This window comes from Tupaia chinensis, unplaced genomic scaffold, assembly GCF_000334495.1.
Source record: "Tupaia chinensis unplaced genomic scaffold, TupChi_1.0 Scaffold000113_1, whole genome shotgun sequence".
Lineage (NCBI taxonomy): Eukaryota > Metazoa > Chordata > Mammalia > Scandentia > Tupaiidae > Tupaia > Tupaia belangeri.
This window is the reverse complement of record NW_006159577.1, coordinates 3,353,045-3,367,608: the sequence shown is the minus strand read 5'-3', so window position 1 is coordinate 3,367,608 and position 14,564 is coordinate 3,353,045. Positions and strand designations below refer to the sequence as shown.

The following is a 14,564-nucleotide window of genomic DNA, read 5'->3' as shown; positions in this document are numbered from 1 at the left end:
CAGCATCCCTAAATCTGCATTTTAGCTTTAATTCCTTACACGCCCTGGGAATGTAGGGGATTCCTCACAATCCTTCACTCAACAGCCTTTGTTCTGCCAGCATTGCAATGCTCTGTTGCTTGACCTCCTCCAGTTACATCTGTCATTAGCTCTACCAAACCCTACTGGACAAACCACCAACAGGGCCTAAGGAGATAATGACAATTATATGAGCTTCCTAAGCCCACTGAGTCCTCTCTGCACCTGGACAAAGACCCTCCTGGTCCTTTTTCTGCATTTGGATCTTATACTCATTAAGCTTCCAGTGTATAGACCTGCCATATTCACACTCTGCAGAGGATCCTGCCTATTTCACAAACAATATAAAACCTCTGGGTGAAGGTTCTAAACCCACCTCAGCACTTGCTCCTCCATCTGTATCTCAGGGGTCCAGAAAGCCCTCCACCTTTCCTGGGCAACCCTTGCACCCATGTCATCCCTACACCTCACCACCACCTCTGCTGATGGAACTGCCCCAACAGCCAAGCCACTTACTTTGCCTCATGAATTTTCCCCTCCAGGAAAAGAGCAAAGTTGTCAGCTCAGGAAGAAAGGAGGCAAATAGCCTTTCTTGATTTTGTCTCCCCTTTGACTTTAGTACTTCACCCATATATTTCCTTCCCCATTTGAATTCTCAAAGAAGCGAACACTCAAGAGTCTCTGCTAAGATTTTCCACCGTCGAACAGACATAAGCTTGTTAAGACTCAGGCTGTCCTCCCATCCTTGTGTTCTCCAGCTCAAAGCCTGGCTCTCTGCAGAGACTCCATTCATCTTCCTCTAATTAACCTCACTAGCTTACAAACTCAGCCAACTAGTCAACCTGCTTCATCCCTCACCTGCAAACTCATCACTCAAACTGCTGTTTCACTTCATGACAGATTTACAGACCCTCAAGAGATAAGGGAATCATTTTGTCCATAAAACAGTTAAAATTTAAAACATTTGGTTATTTTAAATTGCCTGCATTTCTTCCAAATCATTAGGCACATCTATTTACTTCAAGTAGAATAATTAGCTTTTCAATTGTCACATTGGTTATAATTGTAATATTTTTTGTCATGGGGGAAATAAAAGATTGTTTTTTATTAGTATACTAGTGTTTCACTAAATTCCAATGCAGTGGGGAAGGATAATTTATATTGGTGGAAAATACAAATTATTCAATGTTATATTTTATTTATATTTTATATTTTATTACTGTCAAATAGCATGAGTTATTTAGAAAATTATTAAAACTGAAGTTTTAGATTTTATCATAAACTTGGTTGTGAACTTATCATAGGATCCTAATGGCTAAGCCTCATGACCTCATTACATCATCCTTACCATGTCTATCACAGGGCTGATAACAAGTCACTTCAGTGCATATTTTGCTATCTCTAGTAGACCAATTACCATATTGGATTCTTCTAGACTGAAAGTTCCCTGTAAACAGGTCCACATCTTGCTCACTTTTAGTAGAGAGCTGGTAATAAACATTATATAAATGAATTAAAAAACACACAAAGAGAATGTCAGGAGTAAATAAGATTATGCATATTAATTTAAAAATATCACCTAGAACCAATTGGAAGATACTGCTACTCAGCAAGCTGAAGTCACATGGTAAGAGATCCAAGTTTGATACCCAGCCCACCTTAAAGGCCAGGCACAGTCGTGAATAACTGTATTCCCAGTTACTTGGGAGACTAAGGTAAGAGGACTATGACATAGTGCGACCACTGTCTTTAAAAACTATAGAAGTATAAATAAAAAGTATTAATAGTATTCTTAAACATGTACTTTAACTCCAACTATTAGCAAGGTGCTTCTGTATGTCAACAACCATCTAGAGCCATTTCAAATGGTAACACTCATTGGCAAACTCCATGGACATGGCCATCCCTTTCCTTTCTATTTCTAAAACACTACCAGGCAAAATGCAACACTCTTTGAGAGTAGAGTATATTCTTCACACTTAAAAACCCAACTCTACAGACCAGCAAATGGCATGGTGGTTGAGGTGCTGGACTCCCACATGGCTAACTGAGGTTCAAGTCCTGGACCTGGTAGCTTGCTTTCTCACTTTCCCTCTTTCTCTCTCTGTTCTCTATTTGGTCTAATTACAATAAATAAATAAATAAACATTTTTTAAAAATCCAATTCTAATTTCAATTCTGCCATGGTTTTTCTTGGTTTGAATCCCACATCTGCCTGCAACCCTGCAGGATTTAGAAAGTAGCAATGGGCATCTGGGGGAGTACGCAGGATCATAACCTGCATAGAGACACCTTTGATCCATTTGGCTAGCTTTGACCCAGACAGATTTGGATGAATTTGTCCTCCAGGGGTGTTCCTATGATAGGGAGGGAGAGAGTCAGTCAGGTAACACATTCCTCTCTTCAACCCCCAGATTCACATGGAGTGGCCTAACCTGTCTGTGTTTCCATTAAAAGAAAAAATTGCCACAGGATAGCATGCGATTACCACAGAGAGACAGACAGACAGAGAGAGGAAGAAGGAGTAAGTACACCTCATGGGGAATGGTTATGCTCCAGCCCTTTCTCTTCCATTTCTCCCTCCTTTTGGGATTTTGGGCCCACACATGCACATGCACCCAGCACATTTCTCAAGCTGCCAAGTCTGAGACTCTACCTACATTGTCAGCCATGTGGGATCCAGCCACCTTAACTACAGTCCTTGACTACACCTTAACTATTTCAGTCCTTGGAGCTAGCCTACCTATCAGCATTTTCTGAATGTTCCCCAAAAAAGACTATACTCAAGAGAAGAATCTGTAACTAAAAATAAAACTTGAAAACTACTGTTGTAGATAAACCCAAGATGTGCAAAGAAAAGAAAGTATAATTTCCTGATTATTTATTATGTGCTGGGTAATTTTAAAACATTATAATACAATCTTATTTAACCTTCACCACATCTTAATGAGATAGAGAATGGTCATCCCACTTTGCAGAGTAGAAAACTGAGATTCAGAGAAGGGAAATCTTATAACCAGCAAGAGCCAAGAGGCATGACAGGATTCTAAAGCCCTAACTATTCTGTGAGCTGTCCATCTCTAAAAGTCTTGTTACTTTTCAATTTTCTCTTTCCAAGTCCCCTCCCTTGTATTTCAGGTCTGTTTGCAGCTATTACAATCATATATTAATTAGCTAATCACCATTCGGTACAAATGAGCCTTTGTCATTTTGTTATTTAATAACACATTTATTCATTAAAGACTCATTTTTTCAATGTTCAGTAGAAGTCTGGTACTGGGCAAGGTCCCAGGAATACAGACTATCAAGATGTTGCCTCTATCATCAAGGGACTCATTGCCTAATGGGAAGAAATACAAAAGCCAATAAGTGGAAACATTAAAAATAGTACCATAGCTGTCTGTACTGGGAACAGTGCAGGAGCAGGGGTCATGGGGAGAGGAGAGGAAGGACAATTACTGTCTCTTTACCAATAGTATTTAATGATATCTATTGTTGACATGTTTTCAATTCATGCTGGAATGCTGCCAGCATTATTCATGCCCCTGGAAAATACCAAAATGCATCCTTATCCCATTTTCTCTTCAGTCGTTACAGAGACAGCACTATTCCATGAGGTAAGACAAAGTGAAATTTATAGAATTTCTTTTTTTTTTTTTTTGGAGAGGTTTTTGCTATAGGGTGCATGTGCTCACCAGATAGAGAGACAGAGAGACAGAAAGCAAGAAATCTGCCCGGGGCGGGGGAGTGGGGGTGGCCACACCGCAATCCCTTCTCCTCCATTCTCCTCTCGGGATCTTGGGCATGCATACACACACGCCCGGTGTGAGTTTAAGCCACCAGGTCTGGGACGTGAACCGCAGTTGACTACATGGGAGTCCAGCAACATAGCCATTATGCTAACTGCTGGTCCCTAGAATTTCTTTTCATTGTCTCTAAAGAATAATTTGGCTTGAAATACTTTTAGACATTAAAAAAAAATCTGACTCTTAAAAGTAATTCTACCCTTTGCCTTCCCTCTTAGATGTTCCTGTCCTAGCAAGCCAAGGAAAAATATTGTTCTGTAATTTCTTGTTTACCCCATCCCTCTTACATTTCTTGTGAAAGTGGAATGTATGAGTAATACCTAGCTCATATTTTCTAATTCAATAATAATCTGACTACTGGATCTCTAATGACATAATGACAGTGGTCAGACAAGTTAGTATCCAAGCATTAACATGAAATCCTTGCTCTCTTCCCCATGGATAATCTCCTTTTTTTTCCTTTGTATTTGCCAGAGGGTGCATGAGCTTACCAGAGAGAAGAAGAGTGAGGACCCCTGTAACCTCTTTTCCTCTATTTCTCCATCCTGCTGAGATTTTGAGCAAGCAAGTGCAGAGTATTTGAACTGCTCAGTCAGCCATGTGGTTATCGAGCTCCCGTAATCACCAGGCCGTGGAGCTACCCCACTCTGGGTTATTTTAAACTAGACTTTCTTTCCAACTTATCATTTTCCTTGAGCAATCCAAACTTTTTTCCCCAGCCCAAAATTACTATTTTTCAGAATCTAAATAGTGAGAACAACTGTAACGATAATAAGCCACTGATTAGAGCAGAATGCATACTCCAGAGCAAAAATAGCATGTATGAGCCCATACCTAAGTGCTACTGAAAGCAAAATGATAAATGTTAAATCCCACACTTGAAATAACACAAATATATAACCAAATGTTGCCAAAATACACAGGTTATCCCAGCTCTGGAAATGTTCTTGAAGGAGATAGATCAAATAAAGGAAAAAGTATGAAAATGCTTTTTTTTTTCATTTTAAAAAAAGTACTTAATATTTTCTGACTACAAAAGTATACATGTTCATGATATAAAATCTAAAGTACAGAATAAGTATAAAAACAAAATTAAAAAATGAATCTTAGTCCACAATACAGATTTATCAGCTTAATATTTTGTTCCATTTCTATTTAATTTTCTTATACATACATATTACAAACACAATTTCCTTTTTATACAACTGGGACTATCCTTACACTTCTGTTCTTAAATCTTGCTTTTTCTACTTAAAAACACATGATTATCTCTGTTTGTCCTTAGATGTTGTTCAATAATTTTCAGGGTCTTCATAAAAATCTATCACATGGGTATACCACCATTCACTGACCCATTCTTCCATTGGTGGACAGCTAGTTCTCTTCATTTTCATTGTGTAAATAATGCTATTAGGAGCATTTTTAAACATAGCTCTTTGTGTGCAGTCTGCTCATTTCCTCAGGAAAAATTCCCAGAAATAAACATTCTGAGACAGACAATTTTAAGGTTTTGCTATATATTGTCAAAGTGCTACCACCGTTCTGGAGAGAAATTTATATATAGGCAATACACATGAATTCACAGGGAGGAAATACCTCTGAGAAACATGAAAAAAGAAATCAAAGGCTCACTAGGAATCAAGAAAATTCTTCTTGAAATATGATATGTGATAGAAAATTGGGACAGTGATAGATGCACAGCTGAGTAAATTATAGGCCATTAAACATGATCATTATGAAGGCTGAGAAAGGCATATAAAATGTTCCCAGTATGTTTTTAAGTTAAAAATGACATAATCACATATGTAATGTAATTGTAATATGGGGAAAAATTCTGTTTGCATAAGGACCATGGAGTCATAGGTGATATTGCAGCTAAACATTATAATGTTGTCTTTACAATTAAAAAATCCTGAGGCAAACAGATAATGAGTCATTGCCTGAAAATTGTCTCTATGTAAGAAAGTCTCCCTTGCAAAGAAAATGACAGGTGGGTAAATGAGAGCACAGATGCCAGGTTTATCTCTCTTATCCCCATTTGCCTATTAATGTCTCTGCCTTTCTGGAAATTCAAATGAATTAATTCAGCAAATTACACATTTTACATGACTGCCAACAGGTTAACTAGTAAATACCTAAAAATGCCAAGAATGGAATTTGACAGTGTAGTATAGATGTGTCGGGGAAAGGAGCTGCAGGCAGGCAAGAAGGGTCTTTGTTAAAAGGCTTACAGTTTCCTAATTTAAAGCTCTTGGCTTCTCAGTATAGGCAGAAGTTAGAGAAACTCGAAGCCATGTCATTTCAATTCAGAGAGCACCTGAGTTCTTCTGACCCCACCAAGGTGTGTCAAGTCCCCCGTCTGCGTGCCCATATCCAGCTGGAGCCACATGATGCCCTCCAGAGACACAACCCTACCTCCATCTTCACAGACAGTCCTTGGCTAAGGTCAAGAGGGAGTGTGTGTGTGTGTGTGTGTGTGTGTGCATACACGTGCATACACGCACATGCATGCATGTGTGTCTGTGTGTGTGCATGTATAATGTCATATTATTGTTACAAAATACATGTAAAATGATTTATCATTTTAACTATTTTTAAATGTACAATTCATAGGCAGTAAGTATACTCCATACCCATTAAACATAACTCCCCATTCCCTTTCTCCTCAACCCCACCATTCTATGTTCTATCTCTATGCATCTGACTACTCTGAGGACATCAAATAAGTGGAATCATACAATAGTTGCTCTTTTGTGACTGTCTTACTGCACTGAGTATAATGTCCCCAAGTTTCATCCATGTGTAGCATGTCAGAATTCCCTTCTCCTTTTAGACTCAATGATATTCCATTGCGCATACATACCAGGAGCTGGAAGGTTTTCAGGAGCTACAGTCCACCTCTCTTAGAATTACCACCAGATCATATTTGTTGCTAACACAGTACTGAATACAAGTTCAACTCTGAAAAATGTGCTCCCTCTCATTCCTAAACTTCACATTAAGCCTTCCTTCACTTCTACTATTCCTCTAATGGTGCTTTATTTGGAAACTTCCTAGACTTCCAGGCCTTTCAAGCATCCGGATGATTCATACCCTCTATCCCAGGAATGTGTGCTCACGGCTTGCCTAGCTAGAATATCTTCCTTGAGCCATGTTCAGCCCACCAATATTTTGCCATGGATCCAAGATGGCAGCCACTTGCCACAACCACATGGATTTGACTGTACCTTTCTCTACTCCACCTAACCTGCCAGGTGGATCTTTCTGTTTATTCTTGCTAGAGAGTGGGGAGGAAGATGGAGAGGGTCTTGCTAAGAGAAGTACCTTCCCAGTAGACTTTGTGTCTCAACAAGTTCAGTCTCCTGTACACATTTCAATTTTTTTCCATCCTACTGCCCATAGCCAGATATCTCTCTGCAATTTCCCTATCTGTCCAAACCTTCAAACACTAGAAGCAAGACCTGGAGTCTAGCAAGCACAGGTCCAGGCACACTTACAGCCAGAGTGAGTTTCTCCCTTGAGTGATGACACCGGTGAATCTGGTCAGGCGCCTGGCATCCACTTCAATCCACTGATGTAGGTCATTCCTTCCTGCACACCATGCTCCATCATAAAAATCATTTTCATTAATACCTGCCTGGAAAGAAAAATGTGTGTTCTTCAGAAAAATTCTCAATTGGAAAGAAAAATGAGATAAATCTTTTCCTAAGACTGGGAGGAATGCAGAGGAGATAGAAGAAGAGAATGAGGAGGAGGATAAAGACAAAATCATTGTGCCCTGAACTATGTGTTGTGAATCATAAAAGGGAGTTGTTTAGTATTAACAAATTGGAAATATTTCAATATTTCAAGGTCTTCTCCTTGCTCAGTGTGAAAGATGAAATTTAATGAGTTCTCTTATTACTCATTCAGCCAACAGACATAAGCCTTCTCCTACATACCAGCCCACACATGCCAGGTGCTGAGGATACAAAGGTGAAAAGCTCCCTCTCAGAATCTCACCATTCAGGCAGGAAGAAAGACATGAAAATAGATTAAGTAGAACACAATAGAGCATGTGTTATTTTAGGAGATGAGCCAACTGCTATGGAGGCATTTAAGGCTAGCACAACAAACTTGGTCTGGGTAAAATCATGAGTAGAAAGCCCCCAAGACAGAGGTGATATTTGAGCTGGGTGTTAAAGGGTAATTGTGACTAGTTTATTTATTAGTGTTTAAGTCATTTGATATGTTGCATATCAGTTACTATTACTTCTTCCAAAATTCTCTTGATCTCATTTTACAAAGAAGATAAAGTTTCTGCTATAGAATTTTCCCAATATTATCACCATTTGAAAAGAAAATTCCCCAAAGGTATGTGTGTGGTGGGGCAGGGGGGGGGGATTTGAATCAAGTGAAGCATTCTGGTTTACCAAGACCCTTTCTGCATTCATCCTATTTTTTGATAGCTATCTGACAAGGATATAATCAGATGAGAAAAAAAAATCTGAATGATTAAAAATAATAGCCCATTTTCCCTACCTCTGAGCATTTTTCAGCTCAAATTCTAGAGATAGTGTTATACTTAATGGGCAATGGAAATGTGAAATTCAGAATCCAGCTATAGTAGATTAACAACTTGGCCAAAGGTTCCATTAGTGGAACTCTATCTATCACTGTACCAGCCAACAAAAGCCTTACTCAAAGATCAAACCATGTATGTGTATTTCCAATCTACTGAAACAATCTGGAAACAGCTTTGAGGACAAAGTTAGAATAATAACATATGATATGATGGTCTTCTAAAAGTATCACAATCTCAAACAAAGGTAAATTCTTTTTTTTTTTTTTTTTGGAGAGATTTTCGCTATAGGGCACGTGCGCTCGCCAGACAGATAGAGAGAGAGAGAGAGATAGAAAGCGAGAAGTCACCCCCCAGGGGGGATGGTCACGCTGCAATCCCTTCTCCTCCATTCTCCTCTCAGGATCTTGGGCACACACGCACACGTGCCGGCATGAGTTTTAAGCCACCGGGTCTGGGACACGAACCGCGGTCAACTATGTGGGAGTCCAGCAACATAGCCATTACGCTAACTGCTGGTTCCCAAACAAAGGTAAATTCTTTAAAAACTATTAGTCAACACTCCCTAGAAAGCCAGGTTCTCAATCAGCACAGCACTGTTGGGATGGCTCAAGTGTCTGTAATATGGAGGTAGAGGTCTTGCAAAATTTGACTTCTAGAATCATCAAAGAAAGGTTAAATTTGACAAATGTGCCTTATTACCAGTACTCCAGTGTGTTTATTACAGTCTAACGCTAAAGAAGCAATGGTGCCTCTCTCTATTAAGCATAACAGCTCAGTTCCTAACTCTGCCAGCCAAGGATATCGGGATAGCAGCCTAAAGGTTATAATTACACAATCATTTGCTTTCTGCATTTGTAGACAGTTACTGATGACAGAGATTTATAACACATTAATGACCTACAATATCACAATTCATTTTCTGTCAAAAAAAAAACTTCACATTTTTTGTTGTGGTTACCCTTTTCTTATAAATAGTCCATGAGACTGGCCTTTAGAATAGTTTCATTAATTTAGTAAAATGACCCTTTGCTGTGCCTCTGCTATATGTTAAGTACTGGCCTAGGCAATAGGAATGTAAAGGTGAAAACTATGTACATCCTTGTCCTCTGTAGCTCAAAATAGGCAGGTGGACTGAAGTCTATGTCTTCTCCTCTGTAGAGGATAATGGGTAGATGGATATGGCACCTATGTCTTGCATCTTGGTCATGGCATTTTAAAATCAACCTCCACACAATGTGCTCATAAACAGTGTGTTCTATTAAGTTCCATTGCCTGAGTATGAATCCCAGTTCAACCACTTACAAGCTATAACAACTCAGGTGATTTTTCTATATGCTCTGTGCCTCGGTTTTCCTATGCGTTAAGGGGAGGAAATGATCATTTCTCCCTCAGAGTATTGAATGTACTTACAATAGTGACTGGCACTCAGTTAGCGTCAGCTCAAAATATGAGTGCCCTATAAATGTCACTTATCAGAATATTTTTTAAATGACCATTTGGTTAGCACTGGCAAAATATGGAAGTATGGACACTTTAAAAATTCTTCTGAGATTTATAAAATTCTAAGGAACTATGATACTATTCCAGTTCACTGCTGTCACATTTTCTACAACTAAAATATCCAGAATGGGGTTACAAAATCTGAAAAATGAGGAGAGCCATAACCTAAAGTTCTCAACAGGAGTCCATATTGCCCTTTCAAGTGATATTTAGCTATTTATAAAGTCATTTCTGGCTGTCACAACTGGAAAAAGGGTGCACTAATGGTATCTAGAGGGTAGAACCCAGAAATACTACTAAACAACTCACAATGCACAGTGAGTCCCCCTTGACAAAACATTGCCTGACCCAAAATGTCAGCAGTGCCAAAGCTGAGAATCCTTGCTCTATGGCAAAGCAAAAAGAGCTGCCATATAGCTTGAAATGCTTACCTTATAGAATCACAGAAGCTCGGAATTGAAGAGCTATCTTCATGCTATGCACCAAAGTCTCCTGACTAGTATTTGGAATTAAATTTATAGTTCCTGGTTTTGTCAGGCTGGATATTTTGTGTCTGCTGCCAATCTCAGTTCTTTCTGAGCACACTAGACAGTGAATTAAATGTAGTAAGGTGTCAGGCAAACAAACAGCCCTTGCCAAAGTTGGCTCATTGGGAAATGACAGCCACCTCTGCAAAATCAATTATGAATTGAAAAAGCGTGGGAGAATTTGTGAAAGAGAAAGTACCAGTCCCAGAGATGTCACCAAATTATACCACAGCACGATAAATGATATTCATACAATGCCTCTGAGAAACCAAGGAAAGAGTACATTCATCCCTTTCTATTTAATACTGTAGAGAAATAGTTGATAAACTTTGGAAAATTTTCAATTTAAAGTTGTTGAAATAAAAGATTTGATTCCATAAAGGATATGCTAGTCTTGAAAACACCACTAACATTGAAGATTTCCACTTCATTAGAAAATAAATTGAATATTAATGTAATCTTTTCAAGGCAATGAAGTTATATGCATTATTTCTTTACAACAAAAACACACCAATGCACCAAGACTCAATTTTGCATAAAATAAATATGAGAGCTATTAAATCCATAACAAAGAAAAAACTGATATTACTTAAGATCGATCAAATATAATTCTGTTTTCAGGACCAGCAGATAACATAATGGTTACATTGCTAGACTCCCACATGGTCAATCACAGTTTGAATCCCAGACCTGGTGGCTTAAAACTCATGCCAGGTGTGTGTGCACATATGCTCAAAATACATAGAGGAGAATAGAGAAGAAGGGATTGTGGCATGGCCATCCTCCCAGGGGTGATTTCTCGCTTTCTCTCTCTCTGTCTCTCTGGCAAGTGCATGTGCATTACAGCAAAAATCTCTTTGAAAAATGGAATTTTTCTGTTTTCGGATAATGGAGTAAATATGTTGGTTTTTCTGTTCTCTCAAAAATTTTTTCAAAGTAAAGAACATAAGATACAGAAATATAACCTTAATCTCTCATAAAACTAGAAAATACTTATAAATCCTAAATTATAATACATGAAGAAAGAAATCAGATGAAGGAATTCTGAATTACTCAGTAGTAGAAAAAGTGCAACTCTCCAGTGGCATATGTGTGAGAAACAAGTTACATGGAACCAGCAAAGCTCAAAACCTGGGGTCCAAGGCACCTTGAAAAGTGAGAGTGAGGTAGGATTGAAAGAGACTTACTCCAAAATTTGTATAAAAATACCAATTAGGGGACCAGCAAATGACATAATAATTACGTCACTGAACTCCCATGTAGTAGACTACAGTTCAAGTCCAGGACAAGTGACTTAAAACTCACACCAGGCACATGTGCATGTGCACCCAAAATCCTGAGAGGTGGCTGGAGGAGAAGGGATTGTAGCATGGTCATCAATCCGGGGTGGGGAGTGGGGTAATTTCTCACTTTCTCTCTCTCTGTCTTTCTCTGTCTCTCTGGTGGGTGTACATGCCCTATAGAAAAAAATCTCTCAAAAAAAAAAAATCAGGTCCCTGCCCCCACTCCACAAAGAAGCTGAAACTCATTTCTCAAAAGAAGCAGACAAGAGAGGCTCAGGGACAACAGACAGAGAGAGAGCAGGTGTGCTACAACAGATAAAAACAGGAAATCCAGTGGATATCAGCATACTGCAGAGAGAGACATTCCAGCTCTCTTTTCTTGCCTAGCTATAGCTATGGAAAACTATGTAGCCAAGAAGAAAAAAGAAAGAAAGGAAGAAAGGAAGAAAGGAAGAAAGAAAGAAAGGAAGAAAGAAACAAAGAAACAAAGAAAGAAAGCAAAGAAGAAAAAAACCTCAAAATATAAAACAAACAATAAATTTAATTGACACAAAAAGGAAAAGTTATTTGTTGATATAACATATATGGTAATGTCTTGACTGGTAGGCACTGTATTTGTGCTGAGAAAAAAACATGTCATACACTGAAAAGATGTATAGTGATTAAGTGTAAATAATAAATATTTTAAAATAAATAAAAGTAAAAAGAGAAAAGAAAAAGTTGGGAGAAACTATAATTAATATCCCTAGAAAGAAGATCCTTTTTGCATGAAACAAGAACAGGATACTCTAAAAACGTAAAAAGCATTGAACAAGAAGAGCTCATGAAAATCAAGAATATGAAAGTTGAATATTTTTTACTAGTGGAAGATTTTTTCTATAGAGTATGTGCACTCACCAGAGAGACAAAGAGAGACAGAGAGATAGAAAGTGAGAAATCACCCCCCCCCCCGCGGGCATGCTGCCATCCCTTCTTCTCCATTCTCCTCTTGGGATTTTGGGCACATTTGCACATGCACCCAGAGTGAGTTTCAAGCCTCTGGGTCTGGGACTTGAATCATGGTCAGCCATGTGGGAGGCCAGCCACATAGCCATTACACCATCTGCCTGTCCCTTCAAAAGTTTAAATTCTTAAAAATTCAATACAAAGGTTAAAAAAATTATATCTTCAAAAAGTAAAACAGAACACAAAAATAGACAATAGGGGGAAGGGCCACCTGGTGGTGCAGAGATTGGTGCAGCTGGATTCCACATGGCTGACTGCATGGTTCAAGGACTAAACCCAGTGGCTTGAAAAACACATTAGGCATATATGTGCATGCCCAAACTTCGGAGAGGAGAATGTAGAAGTGATTGAGTCATGGTCACCCCCCCTGGGGAAAGACTTCTCTTTCTCTCTGACATGCACCCATGTCCTATAACAAAAAAAAAAAATAATAAGGAGAAGAAGAAGGAGAGGGAGAGGAGGAGGAGGAGGAGGAGAAGAAGAAGAAGAAGAAGACAACGACAAAGACGAAGAAGAAAAGTAAGAAAAACAAAGGAAGAAATCCAGAAGAATTTTAGGGGAAAATTTTTTAATTAAGAACTATAAGATGGTCTACCATGGTGCAATAGTATCCTTGCACCATGGCTCAGACTAGATGGGTTTAGTTCCTGGCTGAACCTAACCAGGCATGGTGGTGTGCACCTGTAGTCCTAACTGACTGGAAGACTGGAGAACAAGAATAAGAACTCAGTGAGACTCTTTCAAAAATAGATATGTCTTTCTCTCCCTCACATGCTCTTGTGTGCATACATACTTGCACTATTTCTCTATCATAAAAAAAGAAACCTGTAATTTCTCATATCTAAAAAGCTTAAGTCTCAAAATACTAAGAATCTAGCACAACACGTAAACTAAGATCCCCAACAAGACATACAGTTATTAAGCTTCGAAACATCAAACATCAAAAATAAAAATTCTAAAAGCTTCCAAAGAGAAAACAAATTTTAAAATAATTACATAAAAATAAAGAAAGAGGAGTGAAAATGATACCAGAATTCTTAATAGCAGCATCTGATACTAGAATGAAGGAACAGTGTCTTAAAGGTTTTAAAGAAAAGCATTTTTCATCCTAGAATTTTATACTTAGAAAAACTCAATTCTGATGGTAAAATAAAGACATTTTCAGATTCACAGATCCTTGAAAATATATTTCTCATGCACCATTTCCATGAAACTACTAAAGAATGTGCTCCACAAAAAAATGACAAAACATCAGGAAGAAGAACACATTGAATGAAGAAATCAAGGATTTGACACAGGAGAGAATTCTCAGAATGACAGTAAAGGAAGTCCCCAAACAGTAGTTAAGTACAAGAAGTAGATAGCAACCCATTCAGAATGCAGCATCCCAAAAGGCTTCTGAAGGGATGTATAAAGAAACATGGAAAACGAAAGTGTAACTAGCAATCACTGAACATGATGGTCTTATAGAAAATTATATTGAAGTGGGAAACTGATCAAGATGGCCAACCAGAATCACCCACTCCCTCTAGTGCCTCCCTTTCCCTCTATTGTCTCTCTGGGAAGAAAGGCTAATAACTTCCTCAGCTTCCAACAGAAGAGTAAGGAGAGACTGATGAAGTACAAAAAAAGGACAGAGGAACTTGTGGAACATGCAATTTTAACTTGGATATGTAAAGAGGGGTCAATCATCGGAAGCCACTGAGGCCCCAGAGAAACTGCCACCCTCTTGACCCCTCCAGGGAAGAAAACAAAAGCAACTTCCTTCTGAAACTCCAAACTCTAGATTCCTACCATGGATTCAAGCACTTTCTACCCACAGAACAACAGTGAATTTGGCACAAAGCTAATGCATACTGTA

The 14,564-nt window shown here is 38.6% G+C and overlaps 1 protein-coding gene across 1 annotated transcript in view; it reads right to left on the bottom strand.

Annotated features, from left to right (window-relative positions):
• The window catches only part of CPXM2 (carboxypeptidase X, M14 family member 2), a 164,821-nt gene that overhangs the window by 84,436 nt on the left and 65,821 nt on the right, over positions 1–14,564 (bottom strand). Inside the window, exon 5 of the mRNA XM_006143965.1 lies at positions 7,322–7,461. Within this exon, the coding sequence (XP_006144027.1) occupies positions 7,322–7,461 (140 nt within the window). The remainder of the gene's footprint in view (positions 1–7,321; positions 7,462–14,564) is intronic.